The following is a 21,297-nucleotide window of genomic DNA, read 5'->3' as shown; positions in this document are numbered from 1 at the left end:
CGAGATGTAGCCTTTCCCTGGATCGAATTCTCAAGATATAGCCTTTAATTTCTCCCTAAACCAATCCCAAAAAACAAGCCGGGTTCCCGGGAATCCGCACCAGGAGATGGACTGAGGAATGTCAGTCGTAGCACGTTTTAATCACAATGTGACTGGCGGTTCACAAGATATAGCCAAAAAAAACCACGCAATAGGGTTTGTGAAAGCAATCCCGTTACAATTTTTTAACGTAAAAATAAAATATGCACTAAAAAGAAAAAGAAAATGCCTCGAGTTTAGCGCAGAGGAGAGACTCTGTTTTGCGAGAGTCGGCTCCAGTGGTTCTGTTGTCTCTCCGGTTCTCTGATCAGACGGTGCCCTTTCTCTCAATGACTCCCGGACACGGCACAGCTCATTTATAACATGAAGCGAGCTCGCCGGGGCGTGTTGTTTCCACTGCCGTTTCATTTGACATTGATAGACTGGGAGGGAGAGGGGGGGGGGCGGGGGGGTGGGGGGGGGGGGGGGGGGGGGTGGGGAGGGAGAGACAGACAGAGAGAGAGAGAGAGAGAGAGAGAGAGAGAGAGAGAGAGAGAGAGAGGAGAGAGAGAGAGAGAGAGAGAGAGAGAGAGGAGAGAGAGATTCAGTCTCCCATTTCTAGCTTTACACAAATGCACAATGACACACACACGCACACTGACACGAATGCAAACACACACACACACACACACACACACACTCACAGACACACAGATGCAAATGAAAACACACACACACACACTCACACACACTCACAGACACACACACTCACTCACAGACACACAGATGCAAATGAAAACACACACACACACTCACACACACTCACAGACACACACACTCACACACACACTCACAGACACACAGATGCAAATGCAAACACACACACGCACACACACAGACACACTCAGTTCCTCTCTCTCTCTCTCCCTCCCTCCTTCCATCCATCACCCAATGTCTCTCTTTTTCATCTCTCCCTCCCCCACTACCTTTTTAAAATGCAGTCACCCTCCCACCCCCCCATAGTTACCCCCCCCTTCCGCTCCTACCCCAGACCCCCGACCCTGAATCAATTCCGCGTATTACCTAAACAGAATCTCTCTCTCTCTCTCTCTCTCTCTCTCTCTCTCTCTCTCTCTCTCTCTCAATTCAATTCAATTCAATTCAATTCAAATTGGCTTTATTGGCATGACAATAAAAATAATTGTGTTGCCAAAGCACATACATGGCATAACAAAGCACATACCAAGGCAACACATTTGTATTTTTTTTAAAATCTGTGATCCACGAAACGGTCTGATTTATTTTTAATTTATTTTGAACAAAACTGGCTCAATGATGCTGGTGCTGCTTATAGATCAATCAGCAGACCCCCCCCCCCTCCTCCTCCTCCCTCCCCCTTCCTCCCTCACGTTCACACGTTCTCTCTCTCTTCTCTCTGTCTCTCTCTCTCATCTCAGCACCCCCCCACACAGACACGCGCTCTCTCTCCTTTTCCTCAGCCAGCTGCTGAACACACATGCACACACACACACACACGCACACACGCACACACACACACACATGCACACACACACGCACACACGCACACACACACACACACACACATGCACACACACACACGCCACACAAACTGATGCATACTCAAAACACACTCACACACATTAACACACAAATAGACACACACACACACACACACACACACACACACCCCGCAGAAACAGATGCACATTCAAACACACCGACCGAAATTAATCTCAGTGTGTGGGTAAGATAAATCGATTCTTTATAATGGCTTTTTTTTTTTTTAATTGTCAAGTTTGTTATTGAAAGAACGGGACGATTCTTGTTTTCTTTTAAGTTTATATTTTCTAGCAATACATTATCTCGCACACGCACACGCACACGCACACGCACACGCACACGCACTGTGAGTTCACAGCGACCTGATCCCACAACCGGCGAGTCACCTCCTTCCGCCCCGTTCGCCGAGCAAGTAGTCCGTCTTTTCAACCAATTTAAAAATAATTATAATAATAATAATAATAATAATAATAATAATAATAAAGCAAAAAGGGTTTTTGAACTCCGCTAACGCCCCTGTTATAAGACACTAAGAATAATATTTGATAATAAATCCTCAATCCTCCTGTTTTGTTTTGTTTCTGGGGGGGGGGGCAGGGGGGGTAGGACTTGTAGGAGTTAGGCTGAGAGATGGAAGCGGCGGATGTACGCGCGAAAGTGTGTGATGAGCCCCCGGCTGGCTCTTCTTCCTCAGCCTGCATCAATTTCATTGTGTTTCAGGGAGCACGATACTGGTGTAACTGGAGTGTAGTTTACAGCACTGGTACTGGACGCGTGTTTAAATATACGAGATACACGCGTTTAGTGTTTGTCGGGGCTCAGGACGCAAATCCTCAAACCAGCTTAAACTGCGAAACTTCACAGGGTGGAAAAAAAAATAAATTGGGGTAAAGTCATTTTTTAACCCCGCCACTCCCGTGGAATATACACGCTGTGGATTTTGTATTGTGTGGATTTATCCCGGTGATTGGTGTGCCTTTTTTTGGTTTTAAAAGGAGAAAGAAACTCGCATCGCAAGATTTGGGACTCCCAAATTGTTGGGAAAATTAAAGGATTTACATTATTTTTTTTTTTAAAAAAAGGTACGTTAAGTTAAAAGGCGAGAGGAAAAAATAAACGTTGCAATTTTTTTTTTTTTTTAAAAAATCGCAGCTGTTCCGTATCGTGTTTTATTCTACAAGAATCGACTTGAACTTTTAAAGGGACGGCTATTTTAAGAAAAATAATATATAATATATTCAAACGCTGCAGCCAGACAGCGATATTAACAAACAAAACACGGTATTTATCTTTATTTTTTCTCTCTCTCTCTCACACGGTTTTGGAATCCCCTTTTTTTTTTAAAAAAAAAACGACAAAGAACGTTTATATTTTTCGACGGGAAGACGTTGATAAACCCGCACGGGTAAGCATTGTTAGTTATAACGACGCTTTATATGTGAATTATTCCCAGAGTTTGCTATTATTTGTAACCCCACGCTAGCTTGCTATACAACCTGTACACAAAAAAAACAGTCCTCGTTTCTACTAGTATTAAAGGCGTTGTGTTTTTAACTAAGAAAACCGGTAGCTTCGTGCGTGGCTTGTCTGTCTGCGTCGCGCGTGTCTCCTGTCTCGCACGGCAGTGGGCTATCCTATGCGAAACACTTAAAAGTTAATCAATTTGTATTTTCTATAAGCTGGTAACAAGACTCCTATTGCACAGCAGTGTGATCCAGTCCAGGTTTCACTGCTACCAGCTTGATCAGCCCCCAGTGTGTCTAGCTAACAAGCTCAGGTGTGTCTGATTATTAAACTCCCAGTGAAACCAGGACTGGATCACACTGCTGTGCAGCGGGAGTCTGATTCCCAGCCCTGCAAGACTCCTATTGCACAGCAGTGTGATCCAGTCCAGGTTTCACTGCTACCAGCTTGATCAGCCCCCAGTGTGTCTAGCTAACAAGCTCAGGTGTGTCTGATTATTAAACTCCCAGTGAAACCAGGACTGGATCACACTGCTGTGCAGCGGGAGTCTGATTCCCAGCCCTGGTGTTGCACGCAGGAACAGCACGGAGTAACCTAGCAACGACTTACAGAAGAACTGTGTTTATCGAGTCAAAAGCTACAACTTTTTTACTTAGTATTTGTCTTCAAAGGCTGTAAACTAGAATTTGCGTTTTCGATACAAAGCTACCAAGCGAGGTAGAATAACCGTAATACTTCTAGTATTTGGGCAGACCAAAGTAATTCATAATAGCTGACCGTTTTGATGTCAAATTCTCATTAACGGGTACGAAATTGTACCGAATCATTTCGCTGCCACAAGCTAACCTCTGTCTTTTTCTTTCTCTTTCTCTCTAGAAAGTTTATATTTGGTAAGGCTTACTTTTTTTGTTTTTATAGCGAGTTTTTATATGTTTCCACGCTTGATCAAATAGGCCCTAAGTTACAAAAACGTTATACAAATTCCAGTGACTGATTTGTTTAGTGAAACGTCATAAAGTCTGTTGAATATTGACAGTACTAGTGAATTACACAAGATTTTACAAAAACAAACAGACCAAAAAAAAAAAAAAAACAATTGTTTTTTTAAACGTCCGTTGGAAATTTGGTAAGATTTGACCCGCGAAGACGTCAATAACGGATCTCGCACCAGTTGCGTCTCAGTATAATTCTGTGTGTAAAACACGGGTGTGATGTTAATTTTGATATAAATAACGATTCGACTGTTATCTCTCTCTCTGTTTTTTAAATGTCTTTTCTTATTTTAAAAGCAGCATGCCGTCGGTAATGGAGCGGTCCGGTTCGGGTATCCTGTCACGGAGCCGGGGCCAAAAATGCGGGCAGCGGAAACAGTGTCCCCGCACTCCGAGGAGAGCAGCGACGAAGAGAACTCAAACGGTACCTTAATCACAAGGACGTGTTTACTTATTCTGAGGTTTATATTCTGAAGAGAATACATATTTAACCTAATTCATTATTATTATTATTATTATTATTATTGTGCTTATACAGTTATTAACTTAGTTTGTTCTTTGAAACTCGACTAAAACTATTTAGTAATTGTTTCTGAAATTATTTAAACAAACTAGGTTTATTTTTAAAAAAAAAAGTTTCTCTGACGTGACGTGGGTCATTGTGTCGTCATCACGCTCTCTCTCTCCCTCTCTCCCTCTCCCTCTCTCCCTCTCTCTCTCTCTCTCTCTCCCTCTCTCTCTCTGTCTCTCTCTCTCTCCCTCTCTCCCTCTCCCTCTCTCTCTCTCTCTCGCTCTCTCTCTCCTCTCTCTCTCTCTCTCTCTCCAGACAGCATGATGATTCGAGTTGGTGCAGACTATCAAGCTGCTATCCCAGAGTGCAAAGCAGGTAGTTGAATTGAATTATCCAGCCACTCGGAGAACCTCCTCGCATTACCTATTGGATATGAATTAAATATTCCTGCCTTATATCTGTCTGCGCAAACAACTCCCTTTAGCAAAACCACAGACTCACGGGTGAGACGAATTTGTGCTGCGATGAGAATCCGTTAATTCGGAGACTGATTGCTCAAACTCCTGGCTCCTGATCATTTCAATATTAATAATAATAATACTAGACTTCATTGAGGGGAGCTCTGAACCCCAGGACTGGGTGCAGCAGCAGCAGGGCTAGTGTGAGTTTGTAACCCTGCTCAAACTCCTGACTCCTGATCATTTCAATATTAATAATAATAATACTAGACTTCATTGAGGGGCGCTCTGAACCCCAGGACTGGGTGCAGCAGCAGCAGGGCTAGTGTGAGTTTCTAACCCTGCTCAAACTCCTGACTCCTGATCATTTCAATATTAATAATAATAATACTAGACTTCATTGAGGGGAGCTCTGAACCCCAGGACTGGGTGCAGCAGCAGCAGCAGCAGGGCTAGTGTGAGTTTCTAACCCTGCTCAAACTCCTGGCTCCTGATCATTGCTGTATTAATATTGAGGGGGGTTCTGAGCCCCAGGGCTGGGTGCAGTGTGTTGTGTCTGTCTCTCTGTACTCCCCAGTCTCATCTCGCCCCTCCTCTTCTCTCCTGCCCTGTTCCGATGCAGACACAGAGACTCGCTCCAGCGAGAAGGAATCTGAAGCCATGCTGGTCTGGTCTCCCAATCAAGTCGTGTCGGACGCCAAACGTAAGCATTCCGTTCATTCTGTTAAAGAATGAAACAGGGGGTCTTGATACAGGGGGGGGGGGGGGGAGGGGGGGAGGGGGAGGGGGAGGGGGAGGGGGGTGCAGCAGCCACACAGTTGCTTGGCTGTCTTCCAAAGAGTGCTGGGTCCAAACTGTGCTGGTTTATGCCATCTGTCAATGGATCACAGTCTGTGTGTGTGTCTCTCTGTCTCTCTCTCTCTCTCTCTGATAGAATACCCTCATTGTAATGAACCAGTGACATCGTGTGTGTGTGTGTGTGTGTGTGTGTGTGTGTGTGTCCCAGCCCGACTCACTAACCCAGGGCTGGGACGCACACACACACACACACACACACACACACAGACACACTGCAAAAAACATACCTTTCTCCTCTACAGTCCAACACAAGTTCGGTCCCCAGCTGCCCCTCTGATGTCACCGAGAGGCCAATGCGTTAACATCAGCTTCACGTCTGTTTTGACTTCTAATGTTGTTTATAAGGGTTCAAACCCTGAGAAATATACCCAGCATCTTTTAATGCTAAGTATTTACAGTTAGGGGTCTCAACCCTGGCTAATCAAGCTGCTAGTAAAACCTGGACTGGGTGACACTGCTGTGCAATAGGAGTCTTATTCCCAGCCCTGCAATGTAATTCCAGTCCAGTCTAATCTTATGATCTTAAATTACAGTTATAATCCAGGGATGGGAATCAGACTCCCGCTGCACAGCAGTGTGATCCAGTCCTGGTTTCACTGGGAGTTTAATAGTCAGACACACCTGAGCTTGTTAGCTAGACACACTGGGGGCTGATCAAGCTGGTAGCAGTAAAACCTGGACTGGATCACACTGCTGTGCAACAGGAGTCTGATTCCCAGCCATGCAATTATACAGTAAAGGGCTGCATTGATTAGAAGTTCTTTGACCTGTGCTCTCCTCTCTCTCCTCTCCTCTCTGCAGTGGACGAGTACATCGTAATGGCGAAAGAGAAGCATGGATACAACATGGAGCAGGTACTGTAGGGAACGGCGGCTCCCCCTGCTGGCTGGGGCAGGGCATGCCACTGGAGACTGCATTCACCTGACATCGGCCATGCTGCACTGAACCCGTCACTGATCAGCATCTCCCTCCTCTCTCTCTCTCTCTCTCCTCTCTCTCTCTCTCTCCTCTCTCTCTCTCTCCCTCCCTCCCTCTCTCCCTCCCTCCTCTCTCTGTCTGTCTCTCCCTCTCCCTCTCTCTCTCTCTCTCTCTGACTCTCTCCGTCTCTCTCTGTCTCTCCCTCCCTCCCTCTCTCTCTCTCTCTGTCTGTTTGCCTCTCTGTCTCGCTCTTTCTCTTTCTCTCCCCCCCCCCCCTCTCTCTCTCTCTCTCCCCCTCCCTCTCTGTCCGTCTCTCTCCCCCCCAGGCTCTGGGGATGCTGCTCTGGCACAAGCACGACGTAGAGAAGTCTCTCGCTGACCTGGCTAACTTCACCCCGTTCCCCGAGGAGTGGACGCTGGAGGACAAGGTGCTGTTCGAGCAGGCCTACAGCTTCCATGGGAAGAGCTTCCATCAGATACAGCAGATGGTGAGAGGGAGGGGCTAGGAGGAGAGAGGGAGGGGCTAGGGGTGTGAATCTCTGGTGTCTGTGTTGACGTCTCTGTGAATCTCTGGTGTCTGTGTGTGTTCACGTCTCTGTGAATCTCTGGTGTCTGTGTGTGTTCACGTCTCTGTGAATCTCTGGTGTCTGTGTGTGTTCACGTCTCTGTGAATCTCTGGTGTCTGTGTGTGTTCACGTCTCTGTGAATCTCTGGTGTCTGTGTGTGTTCACGTCTCTCTGAATCTCTGGTGTCTGTGTGTTCACGTCTCTGTGAATCTCTGGTGTCTGTGTGTGTTCACGTCTCTGTGAATCTCTGGTGTCTGTGTGTGTTCACGTCTCTCTGAATCTCTGGTGTCTGTGTGTGTTCACGTCTCTCTGAATCTCTGGTGTCTGTGTGTGTTCACGTCTCTGTGAATCTCTGGTGTCTGTGTGTGTTCACGTCTCTCTGAATCTCTGGTGTCTGTGTGTTCACGTCTCTCTGAATCTCTGGTGTCTGTGTGTGTTCACGTCTCTGTGAATCTCTGGTGTCTGTGTGTTCACGTCTCTCTGAATCTCTGGTGTCTGTGTGTGTTCACGTCTCTGTGAATCTCTGGTGTCTGTGTGTTCACGTCTCTGTGAATCTCTGGTGTCTGTGTGTTCACGTCTCTCTGAATCTCTGGTGTCTGTGTGTGTTCACGTCTCTCTGAATCTCTGGTGTCTGTGTGTGTTCACGTCTCTCTGAATCTCTGGTGTCTGTGTGTTCACGTCTCTGTGAATCTCTGGTCTCTGTGTGTGTTCACGTCTCTGTGAATCTCTGGTGTCTGTGTGTTCACGTCTCTGTGAATCTCTGGTGTCTGTGTGTGTTCACGTCTCTGTGAATCTCTGGTGTCTGTGTGTTCACGTCTCTCTGAATCTCTGGTGTCTGTGTGTGTTCACGTCTCTCTGAATCTCTGGTGTCTGTGTGTGTTCACGTCTCTGTGAATCTCTGTTGTCTGTGTGTGTTCACGTCTCTGTGAATCTCTGGTGTCTGTGTGTGTTCACGTCTCTGTGAATCTCTGGTGTCTGTGTGTGTTCACGTCTCTGTGAATCTCTGGTGTCTGTGTGTTCACGTCTCTGTGAATCTCTGGTGTCTGTGTGTGTTCACGTCTCTGTGAATCTCTGGTGTCTGTGTGTGTTCACGTTTCTGTGAATCTCTGGTGTCTGTGTGTTCACGTCTCTCTGAATCTCTGGTGTCTGTGTGTTCACGTCTCTCTGAATCTCTGGTGTCTGTGTGTGTTCACGTCTCTCTGAATCTCTGGTGTCTGTGTGTGTTCACGTCTCTGTGAATCTCTGGTCTGTGTGTGTTCACGTCTCTGTGAATCTCTGGTGTCTGTGTGTGTTCACGTCTCTGTGAATCTCTGGTGTCTGTGTGTGTTCACGTCTCTGTGAATCTCTGGTGTCTGTGTGTTCACGTCTCTGTGAATCTCTGGTGTCTGTGTGTTCACGTCTCTCTGAATCTCTGGTGTCTGTGTGTGTTCACGTCTCTCTGAATCTCTGGTGTCTGTGTGTGTTCACGTCTCTCTGAATCTCTGGTGTCTGTGTGTGTTCACGTCTCTCTGAATCTCTGGTGTCTGTGTGTGTTCACGTCTCTCTGAATCTCTGGTGTCTGTGTGTGTTCACGTCTCTGTGAATCTCTGGTGTCTGTGTGTGTTCACGTCTCTCTGAATCTCTGGTGTCTGTGTGTGTTCACGTCTCTGTGAATCTCTGGTGTCTGTGTGTGTTCACGTCTCTGTGAATCTCTGGTGTCTGTGTGTTCACGTCTCTGTGAATCTCTGGTGTCTGTGTGTGTTCACGTCTCTGTGAATCTCTGGTGTCTGTGTGTTCACGTCTCTCTGAATCTCTGGTGTCTGTGTGTTCACGTCTCTGTGAATCTCTGGTGTCTGTGTGTGTTCACGTCTCTGTGAATCTCTGGTGTCTGTGTGTGTTCACGTCTCTCTGAATCTCTGGTGTCTGTGTGTGTTCACGTCTCTCTGAATCTCTGGTGTCTGTGTGTGTTCACGTCTCTGTGAATCTCTGGTGTCTGTGTGTGTTCACGTCTCTGTGAATCTCTGGTGTCTGTGTGTGTTCACGTCTCTGTGAATCTCTGGTGTCTGTGTGTGTTCACGTCTCTGTGAATCTCTGGTGTCTGTGTGTGTTCACGTCTCTGTGAATCTCTGGTGTCTGTGTGTTGGCGTCTCTGTGAATCTCTGGTGTCTGTGTGTGTTCACGTCTCTGTGAATCTCTGGTGTCTGTGTGTTGGCGTCTCTGTGAATCTCTGGTGTCTGTGTGTGTTCACGTCTCTGTGAATCTCTGGTGTCTGTGTGTGTTCACGTCTCTGTGAATCTCTGGTGTCTGTGTGTGTTCACGTCTCTGTGAATCTCTGGTGTCTGTGTGTGTTCACGTCTCTGTGAATCTCTGGTGTCTGTGTGTGTTCACGTCTCTGTGAATCTCTGGTGTCTGTGTGTTGGCGTCTCTGTGAATCTCTGGTGTCTGTGTGTGTTCACGTCTCTGTGAATCTCTGGTGTCTGTGTGTTGGCGTCTCTGTGAATCTCTGGTGTCTGTGTGTGTTCACGTCTCTGTGAATCTCTGGTGTCTGTGTGTTGGCGTCTCTGTGAATCTCTGGTGTCTGTGTGTGTTCACGTCTCTGTGAATCTCTGGTGTCTGTGTGTGTTCACGTCTCTGTGAATCTCTGGTGTCTGTGTGTGTTCACGTCTCTCTGAATCTCTGGTGTCTCTGTGTTCACGTCTCTCTGAATCTCTGGTGTCTGTGTGTGTTCACGTCTCTGTGAATCTCTGGTGTCTGTGTGTTGGCGTCTCTGTGAATCTCTGGTGTCTGTGTGTGTTCACGTCTCTGTGAATCTCTGGTGTCTGTGTGTTGGCGTCTCTGTGAATCTCTGGTGTCTGTGTGTGTTCACGTCTCTGTGAATCTCTGGTGTCTGTGTGTGTTCACGTCTCTGTGAATCTCTGGTGTCTGTGTGTGTTCACGTCTCTGTGAATCTCTGGTGTCTGTGTGTGTTCACGTCTCTCTGAATCTCTGGTGTCTGTGTTCACGTCTCTCTGTGTGATGCCCCTCCACAGCTCCCAGAGAAGGTGATCCCGAGCCTGGTGAAGTATTACTACTCCTGGAAGAAAACCCGCACTCGGACCAGCGTGATGGACAGGCAGGCGCGCAGGCTGCTGAGCAGGAAAGAGAAGGATGAGAGGTGTGCTTCCTGTGTGCTCGTCCGTCCCTCTGAAACCATTTGCAAACGCAAACTCAAGCCACATCTCCTTCTGTCTCTGTGGTTCTTTTCTCAGCAATGACGAGATGGAGGAGGGGAACGGAGCCAGCGACAGTGACTTCCACGCTGATACCAAGAGAGAGGTGAGAGACACAGCCACGGAAAACACCATGGTGCAGCGAAAACATGCTGAAGCACAGGGAGGGGTGGTGAAGCACAGGGAAGCATTGTAAAGCACAGAGAGGTGTGGTAAAGCATAGGGAAGCATTATAAAGCACAGAGAGGTCTGGTAAAGCATAGGGAAGCATTGTAAAGCACAGAGAGGTGTGGTAAAGCATAGGGAAGCATTGTAAAGCACAGAGGGGTGTGGTAAAGCACAGGGAAGCATTGTAAAGCACAGAGGGGTCTGGTAAAGCATAGGGAAGCATTGTAAAGCACAGAGAGGTCTGGTAAAGCATAGGGAAGCATTGTAAAGCACAGAGAGGTCTGGGAAAGCATAGGGAAGCATTGTAAAGCACAGAGAGGTCTGGTAAAGCATAGGGAAGCATTGTAAAGCATATTCAAAAAACAGGGCAAACTAACCCTTATAAAAGTGTCTCTCCTCTCTTCAGTCCATCTCTCACAGGCATTCTGGCGGTGGTTCTGGTGCTGGTTCTGGTCGGATGGGTCCGATGAAGAAGGAGCAGCTGAGCTCCCAGAACCGACACCACCCCCTGCGAGCTCGCCGGCGCCCCCCCAAGGGCATGTACCTGAGCCAGGAGGACATCGCAGCCGTGTCAGCCAGTACGGACACCGCGACCCTGAGACAGCTGGACACACAGCTAGTGTCTCTGAAAAGACAGGTGAGTCTGTGTGTCTGCCGCAGAGACAGAAAGACAGAGCAGCTAGTGTCTCTGAAACGCCAGGTCTGTCTGCCACCTCTTATGAGCCAGCCTCATGTTTTCACTGGTTTGAAAACAGACCCAGCCAAACACCTCCTATACATTTTGGCACAAAGTCAGTCTGTGAAATGAAGAGGGATTCTCTCTCTCTCAAGGTCCAGAACATCAAACAGATGAACAGCAGCCTGAAACAGAACCTGGAGAAGGGAATCGACCAACTCCGCCCTCTGGAGGTGAGCTGGGGTAACTGCACAGGGATTTCTCGGCTCCCTACACGCCTCTATACAAAAATCAAGTAACTAATGCTGCAGGTTTTAATAGATTTTTTTTTTTTTAAATCCTTTTCCAATAAATATCCTTAATTAACTATGTGTCATTTATTTTTTTAAATTTCTGTATATATATATATCTATATATCTATCTATCTATATATATATATATGGCTGTTTGTATAACAGTTAGTAACTTGTGTCCGTCTCTGTCTCTCTGTGTGTGTGTCTGTGTTTCTGTGTGTCTGTCTGTCTGTCTGTCTGTCTCTCTGTGTGTCTATCTGTCTGTCTCTCTGTGTGTCTCTATCTCATTCTCTCTGTGTGTGTGTGTCTCTGTCTCTCTGTGTGTCTCTCTATCTCTCTGTGTCTCTGTCTTCCAGGGGCACCCCAAGTTGAATTCCCGATGGTCGACGGATGAGCAGCTCCTTGCAGTGCAGGGTGAGTCTCAGATCTGGGGGTGCCGTCACACCTGGGGCTCCCTCGCCCTCGTAACGAACTGCCATTACAACGCGGCCGAACCTCGGCACCCTGGCGTCATTACAACTGCACCCTGCAATTCATCAATCCATTTCATTTATCTACTGCAGGGCTGGGAATCAGACTCCCGCTGCACAGCAGTGTGATCCAGTCCTGGTTTCACTGGGAGTTTAATAATCAGACACACCTGAGCTTGTTAGCTAGACACACTGGGGGCTGATCAAGCTGGTAGCAGTGAAACCTGGACTGGATCACACTGCTGTGCGATAGGAGTCTGATTCCCAGCCCCTGTGTGTGTGTGTGTGTGTTTTTCTTGCTTCGTTGATTTTGGTGCGTGTTTGTTTTCCCGGAGCAGCGATCCGGAAGTACGGGAAGGACGTGTCTGCGATCGCGGAGGTCATCGGGAACAAAACCGTCCCGCAGGTTAAATCATTCTTCGTGAGCTACCAGCGGCGCTTCAATCTGGAGCAGGTGCTGCGGGAGTGGCAGGCCGAACAGGAAGTGCAGGGGCATGCTGGGAGCGCGGCCTCGCTCGACGGGAGCAAGGGCTCGGGGGCGGGGTCGACCGCCAGCAGCGACGAGGAAGAGGAGGAGCAGGAGGAGGAGGAGGATGAGGTCAGAGGTGATTTTTTTTATTTTTTCACAGCATGTTTTTCCTCTTCGTGCTGAAAGGCTTTCTGTGTTAAAGATGGACTTACTGTCCGGTCTAGAGAACAGTTAAAAAAATTGTCATGAAACTTAGGGCTTAACGTGATTTGAGGATGGCGGTGATATGAGGGGGGGGGGGGGGGTCAGTCTGTATGTGGTCCAGTGGTTAAAGAAAAGGGGTCTTGATACCAGGAGGTTCAAATCCGATTGTGAAAGTACAGCTGTGGATGTCTGTGTGATTTTTAAATCAGTCTCTTTCTCTACAGGTCCAGATAACGGGGGTCTCAGCTCCCCCCCAGAGCGCCGCTGCCGCCCCCCCTGCCCTGTCCCAGCCCCCCCCTCTCCTCCGACCCCCCCTCCCCTCTGCCCCCCCCCTGCACCGCCAGCCGCCCCCCCTCCAGCAGGGCCGCTTCCTCCAGGCGCGGAGCTCTCTGAACCAGCCCCCTCCCCCACTCATCAGACCTGCAGTGGCAGCGGGTCGCCAGCAGGGGGCACTCCGCTCCTCGACGGGATCTTCAAACGGAGGAGCCTCCAACCAGCTCCCCCCGTCACTGGTGGGGCTGCAAGTAGACCCCCCCACCCCCTGCCCACTGAGAGAGGGTCCCGGGTCCCACTAACACCCACACGAGTCCTGCTGTTTGCTCCTGATCATTTCAATATTAATAATAATACTAGACTTCATTGAGGGGAGCTCTGAACCCCAGGACTGGGTGCAGCAGCAGCAGCAGCAGGGCTAGTGTGAGTTTGTAACCCTGCTCAAACTCCTGGCTCCTGATCATTTCAATATTAATAATAATAATACTAGACTTCATTGAGGGGAGCTCTGAACCCCAGGACTGGGTGCAGCAGCAGCAGCAGCAGCAGCAGCAGCAGGGCTAGTGTGAGTTTGTAACCCTGCTCAAACTCCTGGCTCCTGATCATTGCTGTATTAATAATAATAATACTAGACTTCATTGAAGGGAGCTCTGAACCCCAGGACTGGGTGCAGCAGCAGCAGCAGGGCTAGTGTGAGTTTGTAACCCAGCTCAAACTCCTGGCTCCTGATCATTTCAATATTAATAATAATAATACTAGACTTCATTGAGGGGAGCTCTGAACTCCAGGACTGGGTGCAGCAGCAGGGCTAGTGTGAGTTTCTAACCCTGCTCAAACTCCTGGCTCCTGATCATTTCAATATTAATAATAATAATACTAGACTTCATTGAGGGGAGCTCTGAACTCCAGGACTGGGTGCAGCAGCAGGGCTAGTGTGAGTTTGTAACCCTGCTCAAACTCCTGGCTCCTGATCATTTCAATATTAATAATAATAATAATACTAGACTTCATTGATGGGAGCTCTGAACCCCAGGACTGGGTGCAGCAGCAGCAGCAGGGCTAGTGTGAGTTTCTAACCCTGCTCAAACTCCTGGCTCCTGATCATTTCAATATTAATAATAATAATAATACTAGACTTCATTGATGGGAGCTCTGAACCCCAGGACTGGGTGCAGCAGCAGAGCTCGTGTGACCCTGAATTTAAACTCCCCGTTCTTTCTGTCTATACACTGAATCTTTCACAGGGAACTAGATGCACTGAACCAACCAAGGAACACTGTCTCGTAGCAACAAGCTCCATGGCAACCAAGGAAGGAAAAAAAGGAGCAACTAATATAGACTGAATCTCCATAGCAACCAAGGAATACTCAGGGTATCCCGAGTTTTTTTTTTTTTTTTGTTTTTAAAACTATTTTCATTGCAACCTGTTTCCACGGCAACCCCTCCTAGGATCAAACGCTCAGTACTGGTGCCTCTCCCAGTGCTGGACTGGGAGAAGGTGCAACCCTCCCCACAAGATTTGTAGCAAGAAAAAAAACACTCAGTCTGGCGTTTTGGAGCACTGCAGCTTAAAAGAAATTATTGTAACAAAAAAAAGGTGTATTTTTGAGGAGAGCTGACTCGAACTCTCAAAAATAAAAGTTCTACTTTGCAAAGGAATCGAAAGACGCACCTGTCCTACGTCAGCGAGTGACGCAGAGCAGTTTGAAAACAGCGAGGACTAGCTAGAGCCTAGAGTAGACGAAGCACTAACGACTGAAACGTGTCGCTCTGAAGAATATTTAAATAAATCAAAAATATATAGGAATTTCAGAGTGCTGTTTGCGTGATATGTTTTTTTTTGTAATTGTCTCAGATTTTTTTTTATAATAAAACTTGAATTGTTTTTTTGTTAATTAAAATGAATGAAAAAGTGAACTGTTGTTGTTTGTGTGTGAGTGTTTGTCTGCAATAATTTGATATGCAAAATCGTTGCTGGAATGAATGTCAATCGATAGGTTTTTGCCCTTTAATAGGAACATTATCATTTAATTATTGACGATATCTCGGCTCCAGCGGGCTGGACACAGGACAGTTTTGCGAGCGAGAGGAGTCCCGTTCAGCCCCTCGGAGCTGGTCCGGTTCCGACCAGCTGATCGATCTCAGAACTCTGTCAAATCGGGTCTGAAAGGATCCCAGTGATCCAGCATCGACAGCGTGGCTCGTTATCCCTCGGTAACCCATAGCAACCCATTCCACCCTTCTCTCCGTCCCCAGTCTATCTCCAGTTCATGTCCACACTGTCCTTTGGTCCTGGTTTCGGTGCAGGTAGTTTGGTTCAACGCTGTCAGATCCTTTTAAGATTTTAGACTTTAAAATCGCGCTCCCCACCCCATATTTCTAATGGGTTCCAGACCTGAAACTTGGCTGAAAAAGTCAGTTAAAAACTATTTATTATAACTAATAAATAAATAAATAAATAAATAAAACACAGTTTACATTTTTTTTTCATTTTATTTATGGATTTTTTTTAAATCTATAATCTGGAAAAACTACATCCAATCGCATTGTCCGTTTATAATAATCTTCAAAAAAAAAAAAAATAATGAACAAAAACTATATCATGTATGACGTGAAAAAAAATCTCATTGGTTAGAACGACAAGTCATGTGGCATCAACCGACCAATCACAAAGCACAGGAGTATCAATACACGTATATACAAGTTCATATTTACGATACATCATCTCAGGAAAAAAAAAAAAATGATAATCATCAAACTCCACTTAAACGAAGAAAAAAAATAGTTTCATTTTAAACTTAAAACATTCGCTTGATCATTACAGAACGCAGACAGTGATATGACAATTATAAAAGTAAAACAAACAAACAGAGAGAGAGAGAGAGATGGGGTTCCTCCCACCCCTTCATTACACACAGCCTTCCTGGGACAGGATGAGAGAGAATTTGGGATATTTGCGTTTCTTTGCCCCCCCCCCAAGCGATTTGGTTTGTTTTATTGTAAAGTAACAGCAAAAGCAATAAAAATTAAATAATAATACAACAAAAACTGGCTAAATAAACTCCCCTTTAGTGTGTTAATGTTTACCTTTGCTTCGAAGAATTTTAAGATACACTTTTTTTTTTCTAAGCACTTGGCTCCCCCTGGTGGATAAATATCATTCCTGCACCTTCCCCCCCCCCCCCCACCCCACCTTTCTCGGTAAATTTCAAATTCGGAGCGCACTTAATTAAAAAACCAAACGGTGTCCGAATCTTGTTTGCAACATTGCGATAATGCTTTCAGAATTTTTTTTCTTGCTTATAATTTTTTAGTTTTTAGTTTTTTTTTCACACACCCATATATATATATATATATATATATATATATATATATATATATATATATATATATATATATATACACACACACACACACACACATACACACACAGTATAGATCGATATATTTGCAATAATTTTGGCATTCACAAATATAAACTTAAATACACACAGCAACACACAACACAAAAAAAAAACTCCAAAGATCAATAACCAAAAAAGCAACAGATTTTACCCTCCTAGAGACTATTTTACTAACCCTTTTAACCCCAACATTTATATTTATAGTTTTCTGTATTGAATTAGCTGGCTCTCAGATCCACAGTACAGCACTGAGTTCTCTACACTAGACTGTATTGAATTAGCTGCTCTCAGATCCACAGCACTGAGTTCTCTACACTAGACTGTATTGAATTAGCTGCTCTCAGGTCTCCAGTACAGCACTGAGTTCTCTATACTAGACTGTATTGAATTAGCTGCTCTCAGATCCACAGCACTGAGTTCTCTATACTAGACTGTATTGAATTAGCTGCTCTCAGATCCACAGCACTGAGTTCTCTATACTAGACTGTATTGAATTAGCTGCTCTCAGATCCACAGCACTGAGTTCTCTACACTAGACTGTATTGAATTAGCTGCTCTCAGATCTCCAGTACAGCACTGAGTTCTCTACACTAGACTGTATTGAATTAGCTGCTCTCAGATCCACAGCACTGAGTTCTCTATACTAGACTGTATTGAATTAGCTGCTCTCAGATCCACAGTACAGCACTGAGTTCTCTATACTAGACTGTATTGAATTAGCTGCTCTCAGATCTCCAGTACAGCACTGAGTTCTCTACACTAGACTGTATTGAATTAGCTGCTCTCAGATCTCCAGTACAGCACTGAGTTCTCTATACTAGACTGTATTGAATTAGCTGCTCTCAGATCCACAGCACTGAGTTCTCTACACTAGACTGTATTGAATTAGCTGCTCTCAGATCCACAGCACTGAGTTCTCTATACTAGACTGTATTGAATTAGCTGCTCTCAGATCTCCAGTACAGCACTGAGTTCTCTACACTAGACTGTATTGAATTAGCTGCTCTCAGATCCACAGCACTGAGTTCTCTATACTAGACTGTATTGAATCATCTTGAACTAATTAAATACCCCTTTATATGGGAAGTTATGGCTAGGGGGCTGACAACGCCTCATTTGGGTGCAGGGAGAGGGAGGAAGGGAGGTTATTCCTGCAACAGGAATAATAAAACACCAATACAGATTACCAGTACAGCACCTGTGTGAGCTTAGTCCCAATGTTTATTTCAAAAGAAACAAAACCTACAGATATCCTCCCTCCAGTACAGGTGTATATAATTGCATGAACAGCATTTACAATAATAATAATAATAATAATAGATACTTAATGTACATGGTGTACACCCAGCAGCGTGCAGGTTTATCAGAGCACCCCATTGCTTCTGCAGTTTTGAATTGCTGTGTGGATGAAATCTGAGCGCTGGGACTGGAAATCTGGGGAAAATTGTTAATAGGCAAATTAGTGACGGTCTAATTAAACTGATAACTTTAATAGGAAACGCACGCAGTTCATTTGAAACGGAGAAAAGGAACACAGAGCCACACACGGTGAAACGCAGGAGACTTTTCAGAAGCTGTTTACCTAATTTAAAAGCACGAAGCGGTCTGACGCATTTTCACACAGGAGTGGCTGTTCTTTCTATAGATTACTGAGCGGAGATTCTCACACCCAGAGGTGTTTTCATGCAGGCGGGTCTATAAAGGAGATCGAGGACGCATCTTGGAGGTGCTCCGATAGATCTGCACACCGCTCCGTACATCCACAAACTTTGTATACCCCTCTCCCTCTCTCTGCGATTCAGCGGTGGACGGACTGGAGTTTTGTCGGCGAGCTTCAAGCACACAATTGAACCGTTTCCATCTGTTGAATGGGAGTCGAAGGAGCCCACTTCTTACAGAGGGAGTCTATTTCACGAAACACAGCAGCGGAAAACACAACAGGGTCTCCGTTCGCTTGACCTGAAAGAAGAGCTTCGACTGGCTGCCTGGGGTCGCGTCCCAACGGGTCGAAGCGGGGACGGCACGGAGCACAGCTAGGGAATTCCGAAAAAGAAACTTTGTGAACTGGAAACAAACAAACCAAACAGTTTGTCATGGAGTTTTAGTATTTCTAAAAAAAATATATTAAATAACGGTTACTGTAGTTAAGGAAGTGGAGGAAAGGGACAGGATCTGTTCAAGACAAATACAACTGCAGAAAACAAAAGCTATAATGGAAGCACAGAATTTTTTAATGCCACATTCATTATTTATTATTTATTCTTCAACTCCCTCGACTGCTGTAAAAAAAAAAGACCAGATTAACGATATCCTAAACAGAACTCTGATCACAGTTCCACACCCAGCACCAAATATTACATTTGTGAATTTCAATTTATCCCCTCAAAAAAACACCCACTACAGGTCTGTATATCTTAACCGTTGATTTTAGATTAGCTTTCTCTTTGTTTGAATTAATCGCAGCCCAAAATAGAAATCTAGAATTCTGTATAATCTATTATATATGTACACACACACATGTAGCCCAGCTAACCGTAAAAGGCATTTTGACAATGTAACAGTACAAGTGATTCAAGATGCCAAACTAACAATAATACTGGAGCAGGGCTGTGCCGGCACTCCGGATCACCTTTCAGAAGTATTTAACAAAAAAACAAAACAACACACAGTACAGGCATTCAAGAAATCTGTTCATTAAAAACAGGGATTTCAAAAAACTAGCAAAAGCTGTCCCTCCTTCACCTTTACAACGATTCCCCTTGCCAGTTCCACAGCCTCCGTTTTCACCAACCTGTCGATTTCAAAAACGAGAAAGGACGTCCTTCCCTCGCCTTTACAACCGCAACCGTGGCAAAATCCACTGGGAACTTCCTGCGAGGAGCGTTTACATAAAAAAACAAACAAACCCAGGTCTGAAGCGAATTCTCACCCCTCATCCAGGGGGCACCAGCGTTTATTTTACTGCCGTTAAGCCGACGGCGCGAACATTATTGACGGGTGCCGGGTTGTAAAAGTGAGGGAAGGACAGTTTTTTCTTGTATTGAAATCCGACACTTTTAACGAAGGAATCTATTTAAAAAGCCGATAAATACTTCTTAAAGAGGATTATGAGCAAGACAGCCCTAACAAAATATATATCAATATATTTCACATCGCTCGTATAGTAATTGGTTGCTATATTAATGCCTTCTGATATACATACGAGTCTGTTTCAATCACTTTATTTCTGTAATCATTCAGTGTGTGTGCGCGCGGTGTTTTAGCGATGAAAACAAATGAAAAAAAACTTACAGAAAGCAGAAGGAGGCGTCACGACAATTAAAGATCTGTTTGCAGGTACAATAAAAAATAAATAAAAATAAAGCAAATATTGAGCCGAACTGTGCAAGAAAGAAAAAAAAAATAATAATAATAATAATAATAATCTGGAGTAAAAAACAAAACACAACAAAAAACCAGACAACATCCCAGCAGCTCCCCCTAATTCATCAAACCAGAATAAAATAATACATCATCATCATCATCATCATCATCATCATCATCATCATCATCATCATCATCATCAATAGAGTTCTCATTCACATCCAGGGCTGGCTCCATAAACATTCAACAAATCCACAGGGCTCTGCTCGGGGAGGAGAGGGGGGAGAGGAGAGGGGGGAGGGGGAGAGGAGAGAGGAGAGGGGGGAGGAGAGGGGAGGACGGGGAGAGGAGAGGGGAGAGGGGGAGGAGGAAGGTGGGAGGGGGGAGGGGGAGAGGAGAGGGGGAGGGGGAGAGGAGAGAGGAGGAAGGTGGGAGGGGGGAGAGGGAGAGGAGAGGGGGGAGGGGGAGAGGAGAGGAGGAGGAGGAAGGTGGGAGGAGAGGGTGGAGGGGGGAGGAGAGGGGGGAGGGGGGAGAAGAGGGGGGAGGGGTGCAGATTTTGGTGCTGCGCAGTAACCGTGTGAGGAGGAGGAGGGAGCGAATCAAAACGCTTATCAAACTCTGGAGCTGGACTCGCTGCCTTTAATTCATTGTGACTGTAACTGGGGGGGGGGGGGGGGGGGATTAAATTTCCACGCGTCGTGCGATCATAGAATCCATAAATCAGAGCAGTTTATGCAAGAGATCTTCCAGAAATCCCAGAATGAGGGTTTAAAAAAAAAAAGTGAAGAAAAAATTATATCTACACACACCCCAATCCCCGAGCTTGATTTAACACAAACTTTAGAACCAGATACGAATATATATATATAGCTATACATCTATCCATCGTTCTTTCTATCTATAAATCAGATTATTTCCAGTGATGGCGGGTTGAGTCATCATTATCATCATCATCATCATCTCTCTCTCCCTCCCTCCCTCTCTCTCTCTCTCTCTCTCGACATTCAGCCCCTCTCTCCTTCCTCCTCTCTCTCTCTCATCTCTCTCCTCTCGCTCAAGTCTTTCAGCCCCCCTCTCCCTCCTCTCTCTCAGAGCTTCAGCTCGTTGGCGATTTTGGAGGCAATGTTCTTGAAGGCGATGGAGGTCCCGGAGACCCTCTTGAAGCGCACCCCGTTGAGAGAGAGGCGTGGCAGCTTGCACACCTCCATCTCCCACTCCACGAAGTCGTCCCTCGAGGGCGCCCCGTGAATGCAGAGCAGCATGAAGCGCTCCCGCAGCTCGCTGTCGCAGTTGTTCGAGTCCAGCACCTTGCGGATCTCCCTCATCATCTCGTTGGGCTCCATGGAGCTGGTGGTCTTCATGCTCCAGGTGAAGCGCAGGGCGCGGGGCTTCGAGTCCGACGGCTTAGAGTCCAGCCGGGGGT

General features: G+C 46.0%; 1 protein-coding gene and 1 pseudogene across 1 annotated transcript; one reads left to right on the top strand and one right to left on the bottom strand.

Moving 5' to 3' along the window:
- Positions 1 to 2,271: 2,271 nt before the first annotated feature.
- Positions 2,272 to 15,024, top strand: LOC117398611 (REST corepressor 2). Its single transcript, XM_059019555.1, is given in 14 exon segments — positions 2,272 to 2,681; positions 4,353 to 4,437; positions 4,440 to 4,479; positions 4,882 to 4,941; positions 5,647 to 5,727; positions 6,684 to 6,736; positions 7,127 to 7,288; positions 10,375 to 10,499; positions 10,594 to 10,660; positions 11,129 to 11,359; positions 11,554 to 11,631; positions 12,048 to 12,105; positions 12,500 to 12,759; positions 13,059 to 15,024. Coding segments are annotated over 13 exon segments (1,647 nt in total). The 5' UTR covers positions 2,272 to 2,681; positions 4,353 to 4,356; the 3' UTR covers positions 13,410 to 15,024.
- Positions 15,025 to 15,580: 556 nt separating this feature from the next.
- LOC131728529 (serine/threonine-protein kinase MARK2-like) overlaps positions 15,581 to 21,297 on the bottom strand; it is a 25,208-nt pseudogene continuing 19,491 nt past the window's right edge.

The sequence above is a fragment of the Acipenser ruthenus genome, unplaced genomic scaffold, assembly GCF_902713425.1.
Source record: "Acipenser ruthenus unplaced genomic scaffold, fAciRut3.2 maternal haplotype, whole genome shotgun sequence".
Classification (NCBI taxonomy): Eukaryota; Metazoa; Chordata; class Actinopteri; order Acipenseriformes; family Acipenseridae; genus Acipenser; species Acipenser ruthenus.
The sequence above is the reverse complement of the archived record's forward strand: the minus strand, read 5'-3'. Positions and strand labels throughout refer to the sequence as shown.